General features: G+C 39.2%; 1 protein-coding gene across 1 annotated transcript in view; it reads right to left on the reverse strand.

The window, feature by feature from the left end:
* The window catches only part of LOC124721990 (mesencephalic astrocyte-derived neurotrophic factor homolog), a 30,079-nt gene extending 8,892 nt beyond the window's left edge, over nt 1-21,187 (reverse strand). Inside the window, exons 1-3 of the mRNA XM_047247162.1 lie at nt 20,978-21,187; nt 17,442-17,566; nt 9,540-9,681 (exon numbers count right to left, since the gene is read on the reverse strand). Of these exons, the coding sequence (XP_047103118.1) occupies nt 9,540-9,681; nt 17,442-17,566; nt 20,978-21,071 (361 nt within the window). The 5' untranslated portion in view covers nt 21,072-21,187. The remainder of the gene's footprint in view (nt 1-9,539; nt 9,682-17,441; nt 17,567-20,977) is intronic.
* Between the last annotated feature and the right edge of the window lie 229 nt (nt 21,188-21,416).

Consider the following 21,416-nt stretch of genomic DNA (forward strand, 5'->3'; position numbering starts at 1 on the left):
AAGTGTGGGGGAGTTTCAGAAGGGAGAGATCAAGTCCTCCCAACAGGTCTTCAACAATCCTGCCCTGGACAGTGGTCCCAGTACCACCCCCACAGAGGGTTACGGGCATTAAAATCCCTGAGGACGACCAAGGGAGGAGGAAGCTGTCTAGGGAGGGCAAGGAGAGCAGGAAGTGTAGGAGGCAGGTCTGGAGGGAGATAAGGATTGCATATTGTTACTGCAGAGTCTAAATGGAACCAAATAGCCACCACTTCCACTGTGGTTTGAAGAAAAACCCTGGAACCACAAAATTTGTGTAGACCAACATATAGACACCACCGGAGGCTCACAAAGGGCCAACCCAGTTCCGGCAGAAGGCTTGGAAGACACTCAGAACTGGCGAATGAGTATACACAATACAATATTCCTGCAATACTACACAAGCTACAGGGTAGAGAGGAAGTAGGGACTGCAATTGAGGAACATGACAATAGAAACCATTACAGTAGTGTAGTACAAGAATCTGGATGAATGTCGAATGGGCCAGAATTGATCATTGTGCCATGTCAGTGTCCATCACCGGTAAGGACCGAGTGACGTCCACGAATGTAAGATCAGACCCTGATTGAGAGGGAGGGCACAACACCCCATTGGATGTTGGGTATGCCCCACACCAAGACTGGTGGATCTTCTTCTTCTCCTTTGGAGGGTGAGTGGAGGTGTGGTCAGGAAGAGAGCAACTTGCAGCAATATTGGGATATGAAAGTAAACAAGTGGCCTTCAGGCCCACAGAGTGCTGGTCCAGACTAAGATACAGCTTTCTTATCCTGGAGACGCTGGGGAGGGAGGCTCTTAGAGACAGCCTCATTCTCAGCAGGTGCCAGAGAAGGTGGTCTCTTCTATGGTCAAAGAGAAGAAGCGGTTCTGTGAGGGGAGGAAACGGGAACTGTCAGGGAGGAGGAAAACGAAGGGGGGCAGGATGGAAGTAACAAGGAAAGAGGAAGAGGAGGAGGAGGAGGAGGAGGAGGAGGAAAAGACACTGCAGAATCAACAGCAGATGTTAAAGATACCAAGTGGAGCTGGTTTAATTTGTGTTGTCTGTCAGACAGTCAAGAGTTTTGAATTCGTGAATCTTCATTTCCTTTTTATAGAGTGCGCAATGTGGCGAATGAGGAGAATGGGGGCCAGAACAGTTCACAAACTTGGGTGATTGCGTGCAAGGACTCTCCACAAGGAGAGGGTGGCTACAGTCGCCACAAATACGAATCACTTCACATTGTGAAGATATGTGACCAAAATGGAGGCACCGGAAACAGCAAATGTGAGGTGGGATATTGGGATTCATTTTGCAATGATAAACCATTACTTTCGCTTCTTCTGGAGGGGTGCCTCTTCAAAAACCAGTATGAAAGCACCAGTATCAACACAATTGTCCTTAGCACTCTCTGGACGTACCAGATGCACCAAACTTATCTTCGCCAGATTCACCAAACTTATCTTCAATGTGTTCTACAAAAAAAGAGCAGTTTGGTAATGGTGATATTCTCCCTGCCTGTCCTGGAACAAACCAAGTAACAGAGAAAAGGTTTTGCCCCAAGCTGGCAGGCCTGGCTCTCTTCTCACGGAGGAGCCAGCCAGGGAGGGGAAGGCCAAGGATAAGGATGATGATGGTGATGATGATGACAACAATTGGTTTGTGGTGTGCTCAACTGGGCGGTTATCAGCGCCCGTACAAATTCCCAACCTTTGCTCAGTCCAAACTCGCCACTTTCATGAATGATGAGGACAACACAAACACTCAGTCATCTTGAGGCAGGTAAAAATCCCTGACCCCACCGGGAATCGAACCTGGGACCCCATGCTCGGGATGCGAGAACGCGACCGTGAGCTGCAGACCGAAGGCCAAGGAAGCAAAAAAATGAGCAGAGAGAGAAATGTTCCTACTGGTAGAGACGGCCACAGAAGAGCGGCCAGAAGTGTCGAGCTTAGCACACTTCATGTGCAGAGCATATGTCCTGGTACAACCCACCTCAATAAGGGGTCCCTCCCCCCCCCCTTGGGGGCACCCAGTCACAGCAAAGGTCGCTTGGCACAGTGATCTTTGCGGGGAGTTCCAGTGCCCCACAAAGATGAGCAACTACTCCCAGACATACACGAGACAGAGACAGCTCAAGTCTCAGAAGTGGGATTCCTGTGTTAGGGGTCTCAGCCACATGGGTATATAAAAGCCCCACCACACGGATTGGCTACATGCTAGTGACCAAGTGTGGGGTGTGACGGTAGCTCACACTACGAAAACAATTTTGAAAGGGGGTCAAAGCCAAAGGAGGACCAGAAGAAGGTGAAAAAGAGGGAGAGTGGAAATGTGAGAAAAGACTGTAACTGATTAGCGGAACTGAGGGAACAGCTACGTGGTTGTCAAGGGACACACTAGGGGAGAAAGACGGGGGCAGGAAGGGGATGAGCTATGATAGGGAGTGGATATGAGGAAGGAAATGCAGCCCAGGAGAGATGAAAAGCTGCAACAGCTTAGGGCCACGTGGCTTCCACACATGTACCCCACAAAAGAGCTGTGGACACCCCTGTGGGGACTAGCACGCTGGGTAAGAAGAAAAGATGAAAATGCGATGGCCATATGATACACGTGATGTTAACAGAGTGTCTTTGAGTGTGAGCACAGAAACCTCCACGAAGAAAGAAGTGATGTAGACCTAAGGACTGGAAAGAATGCGGAAGAGAGCTAACAGGAAATACTTGTCCATTACGATTAACCGGGCTGTTATGCCATGGTCGGTTGATGAATTTTGTCTCAATTCCCAACGTTTCGACCCTGTCTGCGGGAGACATTTTCAAGGGGGTCTGTAGCTCAATGGAAGGTCCAACACACCCGCTGGCTCGGTACTGACTGCCGCTAAATTCCATGTCTGCGTGCTCCCGTGCCGCGGCATGACATCACGTGTTTTGAAAACGTCAGTGCAATTGGCCGCTGTCTGCTGCCGTCGATCGCCGTTGCCATCACCCAGTAGTGGGTGGGTGGTACACATCTTCTTTAACACCGGCATCCATATACCGTTTAATTTTACGCCCTCCTCCTTTCGATTGGAATTATTAGGGTGTTTAGCGATTTCTATTGCCTCCCTGTAGAGCCTTTCGTAATATCCGCTTGTGGCAGCTAGTACTTGCGTCTCCTCGAAACGAATATGGTGGTTCCCTGGCTGGAAAGCATGCTCCGCAACAGCTGATTGTTCCATTTCTCCTCTTCTACAATTGCCCTTGTGCTCTTCCAAACGTTTTGAAACAGACACGGAATTTAGCGGCAGTCAGTAGCGAGCCAGCGGGTTGTTGGACCTTCCATCAAGCTACAGACCCCCTTGAAGATGTCTCCCGCAGACAGGGACGAAACGTTGAGAATTGAGACAAAATTCATCAACCGACCATAGCATAACAGCCTGTATAATCATAATGGACAAGACATTTCCGGCCGTGAAAGTCTACACTTTAGTATCAGGAAATACTTGAATAGATGAAGATGCATGGAGACTGGATTGTGGTACATAGCCAATATTACTGTCAAACAACTGCTGAAAATAATTATTGCTTAATCTATGAACATACCTTCCCACTTATCTAGGCAAGTGAAATCTAAATTTTTAGTTACTTCTTTCTCCTAATCCCCCCCCCCTTCCCCATACCCCCAGAAATGCTCAACCATTCTTGAGTGCGAACAAATTTGTCTAATGTTTTGAAAAAAGTAAAACTTTTTGTAATTTTTATTGTCTCAATTTCTCTCTCATACACTGAAGAGCCAAAGAAACTGGTACACCTGCCTAATATAGTGTAGGGCCCCCGCGAGCATGCCCAAGTGCCTCAACACGACATGGCATGGGCTCTACTAATGTCTGAAGTACTGCTGGAGGGAACTGACACCATGAGTCCTACAGGACTGGCCATAAATACATACGAGTACGAGGGGGTGGAGATCCCTTCTGAACAGCATGTTGCAAGACATCCCAGATACAATAATGTTCCTGTCTCAGAGGTTTGGTGGCCGGCGGAAGTGTTTAAACTCAGAAGTGTTCCTGCAGCCACTTTGTAGTGATTCAGGACATGTGGGGTGTTGCATTGTCCTGCTGGAATTGCCAGTATGTCGTGCAGCCATCAAGGGTACCCGAGTAAGCCTTCAGCTCCGAAAGCCCGTATTATTGATTTTTGAGTGGTCCAGCACTGAAATCTGCAGGAATTTGCCGAAGGGTTGCACTTCTGTCACATTGAATGATTCTCTTCAGTCATCATCAGTCCTGTTCTTGCATGATCTTTTCCGGCCGCAGCAATGTCGGAGATTTCAGGTCTTACTGGATTCCTGATATTCACGGTACACTCATGAAATGGTCGTACGGGAAAATCTTAACTTCATCGCTACCTTGGAGATGCTGTGCCCATCGCTCATGTGCCGACTATAACACCATGTTCAAACTTACTTAAATCTTGGTAACTTGCCATTGTAGCAGCAGTAACTGATCTAACAACTGCACCAGACACTTGTTGCTTTATATAGGCACTGCCAGCTGCGGTGCTGTATTCTGCCTGTTTACATCTCTCTGTATTTGAATACGCATGCCTATACCAGTTTCTTTGGTTCTTCAGTGTACAACATTTCAACAGTAACACACTTAGTACTTCTCTGCAGATGAAGTCAGTTTGGTATTTGAAGATGTCTCTAATGACACCTTGCTTTATTTGGTCTAGTTGCCTTCTCTTTTTACTTTGTTTTCTACATTACATTATTTTCACATGCAATTTATTCATTCTCCTCCACCCTGTCACCCTAAACACGATATGCAAACTGATAATTAAAGTGATAGTTTTAAAGCACTGTAAAAAAATAACCACTGTTCAGAATGATGCAAGATTTGAATGGATTTTTATTAAAGAAGGGGAAACGTTATTGGCAAATATATAAATAAAATGTAACCAAAATTTTACTACTAGATGGCACTGCACACGGCAGAATATGAGAAATAAAAGACGTGGGATACATGGCTGTTTCCCCAGTTTGTCTCTTGAGATGTTCAGCATGACTATCTCAATGCACAAACATCCATTGCTGTTAAACCTCTTTTACAAGAATTGAGACTTTGTGCCAGTAGCTCTACAGAACTTCCGTACACTCAAGGGCATAATAAAAGGTGTTGGTCAAATGTTTGCCCAGAGTCTGGAGAAAATGATTACTTAATTCAAAAATAAAGGTTCTTTTGAAGTGCAGTGTGGTAGAGGGAGGAAAACAAGTGATCCGTTATTAGTAGAAGATGTGACCACAGCAATGCAGGGGGCGTTGAGTGGTGGTGTGCAAACATGCAGTGCACGGAGAACTTCTCAAACTTTGGTTATGCCTGTGAGCACAGTGCATAAAATTCTACGAAATGTCCTGCATTGCTATCCATACAGAATTATTCGTGTTCAGAAGCTGCTTCATGCTTACCTGCCATAAAGACTCTAGAATGTCTTGCTCTCAGGAAAGTGGACAATGAACAGCCATGGAACATTCTGTGGACAGACGAAGCCCATTTCCAGCTCCAAAGACATGCCAATACAAAGAATTGAAGAATAAGGCAATGGAAAACTTGCATGCACATTGATTGGTACTGCTTCTTTCTGTGAAGGAAACTGCGTGATGTGGAGATCCTGTTACCTGTACCGTCACTGGTAAATGCTATGACAGTCTTCTGGGTACCAACGTACTTTCCAACATTTCCACATGATGTATGTGTGGATTGGATCTTTTTATGCAAGACGGTGCTCCTCTGCATACTGCACAGCCAGCGAAACAGTTGCTGCTAAGGCATTTTGGAAATGCTAGAATTATCAGCCATAATTTCCCTACAGCCTGACTGTCCAGATCACCTGATCTTAATTTGTGTGACTTCTGGCAATGGGGTTATCTGAAAATGTTGTGTTCAGTGCTCCAATTACAAACGCAGCTGAACTGATGGTGTGCATTGTGCAGTACATTATGAACAAGACCCCTGAGACACTCCGATCGATTGTGGAATATCACGTTTCTCAAGTTCAACTTGTGGCAGAAAACAGCTGACAGTATACTGAACATGTGTTGCACCAGGCTCACAACAAAAACTGCTTTCATTGTTGATTTTTATTTGATTTTAGACTTAGGACAGTTAAAAAATGATTTCTCCCATCCAATGTGGTATGACCTTTACTAACAGTGCCACAGTTGATAACTTAAAATAAAAAGGCTCTAAGCAACAAAATCATGAATTTGGGAAAATGAGTTTCAAGTTACCAGGTAATTAATGCTCATAATTGCACTGTTAATGCATTTTATTTGACATTTAAGCATAACATGTATCTAGTTTCCAAAGGAAATTACAAATATTGTATTTTAATAGTATGAAAAACTTACTGAAAGTGGAAATGCAATGAAAGGATGTATGTGCCGCAGTTAAATACTCAGGAAAAAGATATTAAAAATTCATTCTCCTTTTGTAGAGCTGTATGTGGTCATTATTTCTCTGTTACTGCATCATTTCAATCAAGTCTGTCGTCTTTTATTCACAGATGTGGATTGAAACAACCACAGTAGGTTGTTACATTTTCTTGCTGTCCTGTCCTGTACTCTGTACCTATTCCCAAAATAGAGATACCCTCCTAATTATTATAATTTGCTGCTTTCTTGAAATCAAAGACGTCAGACGCATTCACGTTATTGACAATAAATGGCTTTATTTGTCATGGAACAATGCATTTGGTCACCAGAATAAACATAATGTCCAGTTATGGTGTAGGTTAGTGATCAGTAACGAGACTTACCTCCCATGCTGGACAAGCTTTTGCTGGATTATGCTTATTACTTCAACTTATGTATTCAATCCTTCCACTTTTCAGCTTTTTCCTCATTGCTCCCACAGAACCTCTTCATTTAATTCATTATTTCTTTCCACTCAAACTGTTACAAGTATCTGCGGTCTTCACCATTTTATCTAGCACTGAGGAGTAAGTGCATGGAACATAGAGCTTTTCATATGTTAACAGCAGTGACTGTTAAACTACATGCCATATCTCGATTGCATTTGCCCGCATTTTCATTCATGACAGTTGTATCCTTTTATACATTATTGGGTTTGGCATACAGATTCCATTTCACACAAAACTTCAAAATATCTTATTTTGGCACTTACAGTCTTTTTTTATTACAAGTCTTCAATTGTGCAGTCTTGCACATTACACAGTATAGTTGGTTAAATGTGCAACTCGCACCATGAGTATCATATTGCAATTCATGTGTTATTTGTAGCTGAACTCATTTACGTTATGACGCTTACAATGCCAACTAGTGGCAAAATTTTCCATTCTCTCCCCCCCCCCCCCCCCCCCCCCCATGATGTTTCCCCTTCTTTGATAATATTCCATTTAAATTTAACATCATTCCGATCAGCATTTCTTTTATTTTTTATAGCATTTTGAAATGAACTTTAATTAGAATCACCATGTACTTGTAGCTCGAGAATGGATTACACATCTTTCACTCTCCTAGTTACTGTCAAAGGGTTAGAGAATGTGGAATATCTCATTAGGGTTGCATATCAATATTTCACACTGAATGCTCGAAACACAAGCATTTAGGAGAAAAATTAAAGTAATGACTCCAAGACAGTCATAGTATCAATAAGAAGTATGTTCTTGTGGCAATGGGGATTAGCATGGTAAAAATGCCCCATTTCTGCAAACCACCACCTGCACTAGCAGCCAAGCGAAGTTGAGGTGAACAATTGCAGATGAGGTTCTACAAGCTTTCACTTCACCTGGTGAAAAAACCATCTATCCTTTCAGCATTGCAGATGATCTGCCCATTGTCTGCCAGTTTGTCAGGGTGCTATTGAAGCAGATGGTGGAAAGATTCCCACTGACTGACAAGATGGGAAGGTAGGTCAAAATAGAGTATTTTTAGTGATTCTGACACAATACGCAAAGGTGATAGGATACTGGTTATATCAGTGGTACAGAACAGAAAGAGTGTGTGGCTACCTCATGCAGGAGGAATAACTGGGAGGAAGTTTGTATTATGACACTGGGTTATTATTATGGAGGTAAAAGTGCTTGTAATCTTGGGCTGTTAAGATATTAAAGTGTGTCAACAGTTAAAGTTTATGCTGAAGTGAGTTTTCTAAGGGTTGTCCTCAAACTAGGGTGGCATAGACATTTGGTGATGTGCCATTGAACATAGCAAATGGCCCAGAAGTTACCAACATTAGCTCTACAGTCCATTTTTACTGTTTATTTTTATTGACAGTGTAATTCAAATATCCCATTCTTCATTTTGTGCAGCTCTAAATTGAGTCATCTGGGCTGTTAGTAAGGCCAAGTTATGTTCATTTTAAGTTCATTTCCTTGTCTGAACTGAGCCATTAGTGCGACTGGCACACTAACTTTAAAATAATTAATGATGCTATAGATTTTTTTTGAAATGCCAATGAGTGGCCATGGGCATGCAAAGAGCTGTCAGGTTTGTGACTGCAGTCTGGTCAGGGTCTGGGGAACAATTCTGTCAAAAAGTTTCATAAAAGGCATCAAAGACTTTGTAAGCTGATGCACTGGGGTACTTTCACATAAGTTTATAGTGTAGACCTGGCAATTATAAAAGTTCTGTCAAAGAGAAGGTGAATGGCTGACTTCAGTTAGTTGGGAGAATTTTAGGAAAATGTGGTTCATCTGTAAAGGAGACCACATATAGAACACTAGTGCGATCCGCTCTTGAGTACTGTTCAAGTGTTTGGGATCCCCAAAAGGTTGGATTAAAGGAATACAGCAATGTAATTCAGAGACGGGATGCTAGATTAGTTACCTGTAGGTTCGATATACACATAAATATTAGAGATACATGGTTAACTAAAATGGGAATCCCTGGAGGGAAAGTGATATTCTTTTTGAGAAAAGAATTGAGAAAATTTAGAGAACTGGCATTTGAAGTTGATGCAGAATGATTCTACAACCACCAATGTGCTTTTTGCATAAGAACCTTGAAGATAAAAGAAATTATGGCCTGTAGGAAGATATATAAACAGTCGTTTTTTCCTTGTTCCATTTGTGAGTGGAACAGGAAAGGAAATGACTAGTAGTGATACAAGGTACCCTCCACCACACACCATATGCTGGTTTGCGGAGTATGAATGTAAATGTAAATAAAAGACATCTGACGGGATATTATAGGCCTTATCCAGAGCACACTGCAGCAGTAGTAGGTATAGGCTATCAACGTAAAGGTAGAAGGCTACAGTTAAGTGATTTGCCCTGGTATGATTTCCAAGTACAGCAACACAAAAATAGCATCACATATTGTTCTGATAAAATAAACATTTTATGCCAGATACAACATGACTTATTGCTTACAACTTATTAGGAGAGACTAAGTCTATTAATCACAGATGGACACATGGATCACTGGGGAAAATACCTGAAAGTATTAGGAATTCTTTCAAAGGTACATTGGTTGGTTATTTTAGAGAATTATGCTATTTAATGCAAAATGTAAAAAAGCTGCCTACCATAGCGTAAATCGCAAATCTGTGAATCTTTTTTCTTCAATTTTTCACACACTTTTTCAGCTGGCATTGACCACGACACTGGCTTGGACATTTCTCCCAGTATTCCAGTTGCAGACTCCTCGAGACCACCCAAATAGTAACACTGAAAATATAAGAAAATACTTATAAACTGTTGTGGAATGTAAATTATGTTTATTTCAAACATTCAACACAAGCAATTTTCATATTTGTTAGTTTCTGAAATGTGAAATTATTGATTTCTTTTTAGATAACTATCTGTTTGTCCCAGCTGCCTCTGCCTCTTCTGCACCCCCCCCCCCACCCCACCCCCCACACAGACATACACACAAAAAAGAAACAAACAATAATCTGCTGCTCTGAAATTAAGGAAAGTCTTGGGAAGGAAAATTATTGATCAATTAGATGACACAGAAATAGAACAGTAAACACTGCTATCAAAATATCTTAGGATGCCACATGATTCAGCAAACACTATTACATCAACATCATGATGTGTACATAGAGGAGCCAATTCCGCACAAAATTTTCAATGCTTGAAGTATTATATATGTTGTAATGTTTCTTCCTGTACATTTTTTGAATACTTTACAGTCCCTGTTTGCAATCTATAACTTTAAATTCCAGTCTCTTTCCACATTCTGGAGATATATAAAGAAAAGGACAGATTGCTACTTACCGATATCAGCTGCTGGTGTTATCGGTCATGTGTGCACAAGTTGTGCTTCCTTGTGTGACTATATCTGTGTGTGTGTGTGTGTGTGTGTGTGTGTGTGTGTGTGTGTGTGGCACAATTTGCTGAAGAAGGCTTTGGCTGAAAGCTATAACGTTTAATAGTCTTTACATTGTGCCTGTCTGCAACACAATGAGCTATCTTTAAAGTCGGCAGCAATCTATCCTTTCCCTAATATTGTTTGTATTACAACCCGGAGTTTTCACTGTTTGGTATTATTTGTGTAATACTGAAGTACAAATTTGAATGTACCGAATTAGCAATCGTTTGTTAACTTAGTACAAAGAAACTCAAACCTATATTAATGGAAATTCGCTATTTCTAACATAAAAAATTAATTCCTTGGACCAAGGAGGTTTTTCTATGAAAGTTACAGTAATGTTAAAAGCACAATTAAAAACAGGTTAGGAAGGTATGTAGACAGGAAGTTAACGAAAAATATTAAATGCGAATAGTTACAATCTGACAAACAGATCACGTATGTGTGAAGCTACAAACACTGAAATGATTCTGTGAACACAAGGTCAGCATGAAGCAGCAAGCAAAGTATTCTGAGCCGAAACAGATTGTATTTTGACTTGCCTTTTGCTCAGGTTTATACAGGCAGCACTCTATCATATCTTGATTCTTCTGAGGTCAATGTGCACTGCACAGACAGCATTAATATTTGTTTTGAGTCATAACATTCACCTAAAGTATATAGTAAATACAGTACTTGCTGTGCGAAAGTATTCTGCACAAATGCAGATAGTAAATAATGTTTGAACTACCTAACATATTGCGTAGAAATCACAGCTGTGAAAGAAATATGCCACACTAACGATATGCTGTCTGTAGGACATCTTTGAAACAAAAAGCTTATGTTCAAAGCTGCTTCTTTTTGTTACTTGGCACATGCACTTCATCATTCAGTTGTGCCACGACTCAGCGCATACACTTTAGTATTTCTCACAAAACTCCACACACTATAACTAAAAGTTTTTCAGACAATGAAACACAGGAAGTATAAAGTGCTACGTTTTTGGGACTATAGATAGACCACAACCTCAATTGGTAAATACAGGGCACAGAACTAATGAACTGCCCCAGTTCAGCTATGTTTGCAGCACATATGATTACTGCTATAGATGATTTAAAAGTGAAGGAACTAGTTTATTCTCAATATTCGCATTCACTAACAAGTTAAACAATCATTTTCTGAGGAAATTCAAGTTACATGAATAGTATTTTCAGAGAACAGATGTGTGTTATAAAAATTATGTCTGGTGTTAATCTCAGAGCATCCTGCAAACCTCTTGAAAGATGTCTGTGTTTTGATAACTACCTTACAGTATATGTATTAAAGCCCTTTGTCATTATCAGTATTTCTATTTTCCAATCACTTGGTATCCTTAATGCTTCAGTGGCTTACAAGAAAACACAGCTGGAATGGGAACAATTTCTTTCATGTAATATCTCTCAACACTCTGGCAGAATCTCATCATGTCTATATGACTTTCTAATGTTGAGCAGTTTTAATTGATTTTCTGTCCCATAATCACTTATCGTAATACATGTCATTTTGGTGTTTGCGTGATGACGAAGGATGAACTGTGTTACATTTTCTGTAGTAAAAGAGTTTCAGATGTCTAATTTCATTATTTTGTCCTGTCCTTTATGTAACCTGTTTTGGTACCAATATGGCCACAGAGCAATTGACAAGATGATTCCAATCTGCTGACTGAGTATACGTAAGACCAAAACTTCTTAGGATTATGGTTGAGAGAGACTGGCATAATTCTACTTTTGAATTCATTGAACAGGTCTTGTGTTGCTTTCCTTTAGCACTTTGAGGTTTCACTCAGCTTTTCTTTGTAAACAAAGCTTTTACTTTGCTTAACTCTGTGATGAGATGCTCTTTGCTTCTGTAGCAATGTCTAACACAGCTAGTAAGCCATAGTGGGTATTTTCCACCCATCAAAACCTTGCTCAGTATTTAATGGTCTAGGGCAGTGGTTGTCAAACTGTAGCCTGCATCACTTGTTCGTGCAGCCCTGGGTCCTCAGCCATATGTTGTCATAACACACAGCTGAGAACCACAGGCGGCCAAGCACTTGATTCAGACTGCATGCGGCCCAAAGGCTGCAGCTTGACAACTATTGGTGTACGGCAGTGGTTCTCAACCTGGCAGTAATTACACCTGAGGGTTAAAATGAAATTTTCTGATGGATAAAAAGAAAACGGTTCAATTATGTTTTGGCCATGAAATTAATAACAATAATAATAAATAAAAATAAAAAATAATTATTTCGTAAGACTGACATAACTACGTTATTCATTTCCATACTAGCATTAATGCCTGAGTAGTCCAGCTAGTACACACATACCTTGCACCCTCCATCTGCGACAGTAAAACAAGACAAAAATAACATAAGCTTAAATGTATCAAGAAAATTATTTCTCTGAGTTGTAAGAAGTTTCCACTATAGACCATAAATTGCTTCATTATTCACTTTGCGACAATAAATGAACTAATTGACAGCACAACAGTAAACATGTAATGGCTACTACAATGCTGTAGGGCCCTATTATCATCATCATCATCATCATCATCTATTATTAGCAGTGGTAAAAAACAAAGTGTTGGCATCCTGAAGTCTTCCAATTCCTTCTATTTCAGATATAATGAGCTCAGCAATCTAGTGATTTACTAACAATAGTCCTAAATATAGTGCACACAATTTAATTTGGTTGATTTTGAGTGGTGATACAGGGTGTGGGTGAAGCCAGTATTAAGGGTGCATCTTCACTGTTGATAGTTTTCTTTTGTGGGAGGAGCTGTAGGTAACACTAATGATGCTTTGTGAAGTGCTCTATCATTCCATAAAAAAACTGTTGTTTGAAATAAGCAGCACCAATTGTCTATTTGATTCATTAGTTTGAGGTTTGATAAAACAGTTACAAAAACTAAATATTACTTACCTTTTATCATTTAAAAATAAAATTGTTCTACAAAATTCTTCTTCATTCTAAAGTTTAGTAAGGCACTAATGATGATGATGGTGGTGGTGGGAGTGTATTAAAAAAAAATGGGGGCGGGGGTTACTACGTAATGTCTAATTTCACTTAGGGGGAATAGTAACAGAAAGGCTGGGAACAACTGGCAAGGGGGTACCATACAATGCTTCTGAATTTTATCGATTCGTGCTTCACATTTTCATCTCCAGAGTCAGATATGATTGTCACCCTTTTAACATTTAAGTTTATGCACTTGTATTAACACCTCTGATGTTAGCACCTTGGGAACAGTTTTCCAAAAACTCAAGAGACTCTTCAAATTAGAAAAATTGTTGTCCTTGCCTCTTTTGTTTGACATATGGGAGCAGAAATCTGTTACATAGGTAATGAGATGTTAATTTAATGTTTTCCTTCTCCAAACTATTATTTGATGTGCAGTTCGCCAAGATTCTTGGAGTTATTGTAGGGAACTTTTAATTGGGAGTTTTACCACATTTGTGAGCTGCATCAGATGTCATACCTCCTGATATTTTACACAGATATGTGAAACAGCTTTTCCCTTCCTGTTGTAGTTTATCTTAAATCAATTTGAAACATTTTAATTGCACGAGTCTTTTCTTCTTCTTTTTCTTTTTTGGGTCTGCATACAAACATCGAAACTGACAAGCTACGGGGAATATTTGATCGTACTGTTTAAGAATGTGCATTCTTGATCTTGTGACCTAGTTTACTTTATAGTGAAAGCCAAGGAATCACATCTGAGATTGTTGCTAAATCATTTAAGGATATGGTTTAGGCCATCTGCTCAACTCTGAAATTAGACAACCTTAAATGATTTTGGGTGTGATGCAGCAGATAGTGGCACGTCCTTCCACCCCACATGCTCTCTCTACCAAATCAGCAACCATCTAAAGGAACCAGTATCTCCTCAGAACATGGATGAAAAACATAATCCATGCTGACATGGACTACGATTTGCAATTGGTTGCACTCATTTTGTTCAATAGCTCCTGCAGAGCTGCCTTCACATATCCAACAAGAACTCGCCAACATAGGAAGTTTACACTGGCCTTTTATCCCAACGTGCCTTTTCTTTTATCGAGAAGTTCCAGTATCTGGCTGATGATGGAGCTCCCAATGATCAACATACACACTCTTTAAGCATGTATGGACATTGTAGGAAAAATGGCCTCTGGCCCCAACAGAGAAGGCATCCCGTGCTGGCTCAGATGTGATATCAACACTGGGCACAACCCCGTATCTGTTGCTAAGGCATGGGGAAAGCCATGGGGCCAGTTCTCACACTCACATTCCACCAAGAAATAAGCACACAGACCACTATCTGCCACTCATTCAAATAAGGACAAACCAATGCTGTAGTCCACTGCATGACAGTGATATAGGATTTATAGATGTCTAGTGGATGAATAATATTATTATCTGCATACTCTCTGATTTGTATATCAAAAATATACAGAGTAAATTTTTTGGAGCAGGTCTGTATAACTTTCAGCAAAGCTGAATGGGATCAGGATACAGGTTTTTTTTATTAAAAAAAGCATTCAATGTTATTAAGGTATACATCTCACTGAAGTTCACAGGTAATGTTAAGAAAGAAGCTACCCCAGGTTTTAGTAAATATTCTTATTTTACGTACACAACGTGAACACTTAATTTCTTCTGAACAATGCAGATGATGATATTATACATGAAACTGGGAATCTCTACAGTTAGCTTTACTTTGTATTATACAATGTCATGAGAAGTCACCAATATGATGCAACTTACTGACCTGTTGCATAAAGACATTATGAACTCACTTGCACCTTCACTAGTTTTATGGCCTGCCCGTAATAAATTCCTGGAAGAATATTTTATACATTGAACACATACTGGAAAACTGACTGTACTGAAATGGCAATAACCTTGGAGGAAATTTGTTTCACTGAACTGTGACAAATATTGTATATTTCCTGCTGATCATATTGCGCATGTGGAACCAATATGATATTTGCTGACTAAAGTACACAGTGCTAATATATCATATATCATTCACCACCAAGTAAGTTCCTGTTTCTTCAGTGGAGGGGAGTGGGTAACAGAGTGGGGGGGGGGGGGGGGGGAGGAGAGGAATTCTCCAGTTGCATGATAACACGCATGCCTTTGGTGCCAAAGCTTCACTTTATTTAAGATAAAGGTGTGTAGTCAATATTTACACTTTTTTATACCTATGTAGTCTTCTGTCATTTCTTGGTTTATTTATTTATTCATGCAAGGAAAAATCTTACAATGATCTAGCATTTGTCAAGATAATACAATGCCAATGAATGGGCTAAAATGTAACACACAACATACGTAATATGCTTTAAGGTGGTCGGCTGTGGCCTCGATTAAGGAACCATCCCAGTTTTCACCTTTGTGATCCTGAAAACCAAGTGGGTCTCTTTTTCCTAGTTTACCACCACAACAACCTAAAGTAATATGAAAAGAATGTTTGCCAGTTTTACATATTTCCATTTCTGCACTGTGTCCCTTGTATAGTACTGTCAGTAAGAGTACTTACTTCAGTAAGTAATAAATTTAGATTTTATGATGGTGAGCTTTATGACACTGCCTAGATTATGAAGTCTCATTGAAAACATTTCCAACATATTAAGACCTCCCAAAACGACCAAAACAGAGTTCCAGATCATAATTCTGAACCAGACCTACTACATAAGCACGATACTATTGCACTTGGCCGTTACTGGAAACACGTGAGGTGTTCATTAAACAAATACAGTGGTGACTAAGGAAAATGCATCATACTGTCAATTCTTTCACATTACTTGTGCAAATACTATTAATCCTGATTATGTACTGACTCACGATAAGCCAGCCAAAATGCCCGGACCCCCAGGTTCAATATGAGTGTGATCCACTAGCATGTCAGTGCTACACCTCTTACTATTAAAAGCATAACAACATGCTTAAATTCATCAAAACACTGTCCTCTTTCCAAAACCCCATAGTTTCTTCTGTGCCTAATAAAATGCTACACCATTACCTGTTGAAGGCACAGCTCAAGTTCATGTCCCAAGTCAGAATACAGTTTTAACTAGGATACACGTTCACTGTTGGACACATCCTACTGCAGCATGGTCACTTCTGTCCAGGAAAACATTACAATTTTGAGACCCACCACAGTATGCAACTATCTAAGACACAATGTCAATTTAAGTTATTCAACAATAGAATGTGTCATTGTTTGATTCTTGATAGAGTGACCACAAATTTCACTATAACAAAGCCTTGCCACTTCATATTCTAAATCATACTTAAAATTATTCAGTGCCAATGCAAGATAGTGCTACAGTTTGCATAGGCCTAACTAGAAAAGCTGTTCCACAGAGGACCACTTACACATTTTAATAGCCACACAAGAATTTGACAAGGAAATATAAGATTTTTTTCCCTGAAATCTAGAGGACAGATTACATAGAAGTTCTGTAACAAGAATTGCCCTGTTAGAGAATTAGTGGTAAATTTGGGGATGGAAATAATGTAAAAAGTTACACGTCCTACTAATTTTGAGATATCAGAAACCAATCTGATGTACTTTTTGTACAGTCATTCACCAATACCCAACTTTCTGTGACAACACCAGAACTATCCAAACAATTGAGATTCATAATGAACTTAATCAATAGTTTCTTCTAAGTGAGTTCCATATTCACAGCTACTACAGAATGTTTGTCTTTGGAATGCAAAGAATGCAGCTACTTAACTGACAACCTATTTAGGACACTATGAAAAAGTGAAGAAAAAAAATTATTTTAGAACACACATTATTGATCTTTCTCTAACTTCCAGCCCATTATGAAATTTGTATATAAAAGTAGTGTTACAACTATGAATGCAAAGGGCTACTGGATATCAATGTATTCAACATAAATTTGATAATTCCCAGACAGACATTTACACATGAACAACATACAGCCACTCAAGAGTTTACAGATATACCATAGGCGAAACTACAATAAATATAACATTCCCTATTATAATGTTCATTTGAGACTGACTGTGGAATAAACAATTATTCTGGATGACCAGATCATCTTTACTCTGTGACTACTTTATTAAGGATTGGTAACTACAGCTGCAAAGATACTTACAAATCTGTTCTCTTTTCCTTTCGTAGCTTTGCAGAATTTTCTAAATTCATCTTCAATCAATGTTGGCTTAGATCTTACATCATCGCTTAGCTGACCGCTAAATTTTTCCATTACTGTCACACACACTGTGGAAGAAAGTACCATGTTAGCTAGTTGTCATAGAAGTGAGGAAATCATGGAGAAGGTGGGAGTGGAGGCGGCCAGAGCCAGGGAGATGGAGAGGTGGTGGTATCGTCAAATGGTGTGAAGTTGACCAATGGGGTTAAGTTGACTGAAAAAGTTCAAAAACATTTTATGTTAAATAACTACATATTGGCAACAAAAATTATTTTATTTTAGTTGTTATATTTACTTTAGTAAATTTCTATCTGAATATGAATCGTTTTCAGAAAGTCTGAATTCTGTTTAAAATTTTTTATTCGTGTGACTGACATAAACCAACTCCTGAGGCCGGATCTTTATATTGTCCACTGACCCTACAGAACAACAACAGCTAGATGAATAGCAAAAGTTTATCTATTATACTCACCTATTTTCAGACACACAAATAAAACTTTGCAAATTCTTGGTGGAATCGTGGTGAAGTTGACTGTCTCAAGCAGTTCTTCTGTGTGTGTACGAATGTAAATTAGGTGAATTGAAGAAATACAGCTTGGATGATTTAGAACGGTCTCTAACAGAAATTTGAAATGGAAAAATAGGCATTAACGTGTAAAATTCCCCACAGGAACCCCGATAAACAGCATTCACAATACTCACGGTAAAATACAAGGTAGTCACCCAATGATTAGTGCTACAGAAGAACATGCTCTGCTGATGGGACTTCCTTGTTAATTTCCACTTACTGCTATGGATCTTCAATATACAGAAAAGGTACTCCTTGACAGAAGAAGTTATGACTCTTCAGTACAGCTCCAAGGAAATAGTGAAACACTATGTAGTGAAAATTCTTTTGAAATTACAAGGACAGCTAGACATTATAGTCATCTGTAGAAATGTCCTTTTGTGTAGCCTGTAATTGATGACAGATAGAATCTAGGTTTCAAATGCTATAAAAAATTTGCCAAACCCAATAGTTGGAAGGGAGGGGATTTTTCTTTCGAAGTTGACACATCAGAGTTCAATGTACAGTGAGCACAATTCTTTGTGTGTTTCTTCGGAATGTAACAAAACAAATTTGTGATCACAGCTTTTTGTCCTCCAACTTTCTTTGAATGTTGCTCTTGAATTAGAATTAAATTTTAATTGTTATGCTACATTAATCTTTCACTTACTGATAAAGTTTCAGAGCAATTGAAGTCATCCTAGAGTCAAACAATCCACGATTACGACAACAGATAATCAATCACATTCTCTCCCAGATGGAGTGAAGTACACCAACATATGTTTTAATTTTCCACTCATAGCAAAATTTTATAAAGGCTAAAAAGTTTATTACTAAAGCTCAATACCTATTGTCTGAAATAAAGACCAATATATTAATTATAACGGTTTTAAAAATATTTAAGTTTAAAGTGCAAAATTTGTCCCGTTCACCCCTTTTCACAATGGACATAGGGCGGATATTACACAAGAAACACATCATAGTGCTAATGATAAGAGTCCTAGTATATTTTCCAATATTATCTTTCTGCAACTGGTTCATATTTATTACTTACCTACAAAACAAGTAATGGTTCAACGCTTTCTCAGATAGTGTTGCTTTGGACACTGCAGTGCTTTACTAGGTATGGTCCTATTGGCAGTAGATGTCCTCGTGTTCCAGCCTTCAAATCGACTGACCCAGCCAGTTATGGAGTGATATACAGTTTAACACAGATTCCAAACCATGGAGAAACTTGACATTTTTCACATTAATAAAAAAATATGGTTAAAGTTATAGATTAGACCCCCACTGAAATATTGGGTGTGGCAACAGACTTATCTGTAGTGCAGTCCGAGGTCTAGGTTAGGTTGGAAGGTGATAAGTTTGTTGTGAGTTGGTGAAGCTAACAAATGTGAAAGCAGAAAGTCTGGTTGTGGTAACAAACTGACCAGTAGCAAAGACTTATGTTTAAGTCCTTGCCATATTGAAAAACGGATAGAAGTTATGTACTGAATTCCCCTGCATTTTTCAATATGACACTGACATGAACATTAGTCTTCACTACCAGATTTTCTACTCTCACATTTGTTGGCATCACCGACTCACCACCGAGTTACCACCTTCTAACCTAACCAGACCTTGGGCAGCACTACAGATCAGTCTACCACCACACCCAAGATATATATATATATATATGTGTGTGTGTGTGTGTGTGTGTGTGTGTGTGTGTGTGTGTGTGTGTGTGGGGGAGCAGGCAGCAAAACATAACTTTAACACACTCTGCTGCCCACCCTATCACTGAAGTCTCAAATCTCACTACATGCAGCTGCAATGCCGTCAACTAATCACGAAAGTGGAGAATGGGATATCTGGGGATTTTAAACATCCCCATAAGAAACAATGAAGAGTATTGAGTTTGCATGCCTAGATGGAAAATGGTATGTTGTTACCCAAGAATGTGACTGTCACATCAGTCTGGAAATACAAGTGTAATATAATGCAACCATTAAGATGGAGATAGATATGCACTCTAACTTTATGAAATTTTTACTCTATACAGTATTAGCACATAAAAATGACTCCAATAGAAAACGCCACTGTGCAAGAGCAGCAGCAAAGCCAATGTATTTTCTTTTAAAATTGACAACACTTTCTTACAGATACACGAACATCTGCAACTGGAAAACCAGTTTAACTAATTTCTTTCTTTGAAATACATTTCTGTCCTCCATAAAGATGGACTGTATGTACCGAGTATTCAACAGGAATTGACCATGTCACTATAAATAACATGTAATGTAGTAATTTTTTGTGTAACATGAACTACAAGTCCAATTTTGCAATATTTATTGGCTTTTAGACTAGTTTTGATTTCTGCCCTGTAATATTAACTTCTAAACCTCAAGTATGCAACGTATTCAGTAGGCCTAATTACAATAATGATGCTATTTGCCGGGCAGAAAAAGTTAAATTCATAATCTCAAATATATCCATGGTTATTCCACAGACGTATTACAAAAAAGTGTAAACTATGCTTAGAATTAGGGCAATTTACCGTAAATGTAACGAACACACAGTAATGAAACTATGAATACGGGGGACACGTAACTGGAATTAGCTATCACATTTGTGGTTATGAAATATGAGCGGGGCGGTCTATCAAGCAGTTTTACAATTCCTCTGAAGATATAATAATTTCCTTCTCTCTAAACACCAAATCAACCAAATATGGCGATAATGCTTGATTGTATCTATATAAACAAAGTGTAAACTTCGTCCCAATCATATACGTATTTTAATATTTACTAGAAACTAAAGTTACTAATAAAACAAAGCAAAGTTCGCAGTAATTTACTTCTAGATTTAATTGCAACAAATACACGAGTTGCCCGTGAATAAAATGGTATTTTTCTGCAAAAATATAAAAACGAAAGATATTTAAAAAATATACCTTCGCAATCTGATTTCTTCAGACACGAACCACACCCAAGAAGGGCCAGCAGAAATAAATAGAAAGCCATTGTCAAATTTCTTTGTGCACCCATTGTTGTAGTAATCCAGACACCAAAATACCGGATACTTCACGTCACACTCACACTTCTACACTCAAACGCCATGCATCACAGACAGCGTGGAATATACAAATGTGCTCAAACGCTATTGGTACACGTTCTTGACAGTGCAGCCAATACACTACGTAGCTTGTCAAATCCGATGTTCGTGCGCGCTTTAAAACAAATAAATAAATAAAACAAAGAAATGGTTCATATCTGGCCCCAGACGAGCAGGATGTAGCACACAAAACATAAACGAGGAATTAGTTATATAGAATGAATTTTTCACCTTATGGTGAAGAGTGCACTATTATGAAACTTCGCAAATTACCCTGT

This window comes from Schistocerca piceifrons, chromosome X (assembly GCF_021461385.2).
Source record: "Schistocerca piceifrons isolate TAMUIC-IGC-003096 chromosome X, iqSchPice1.1, whole genome shotgun sequence".
NCBI lineage: Eukaryota > Metazoa > Arthropoda > Insecta > Orthoptera > Acrididae > Schistocerca > Schistocerca piceifrons.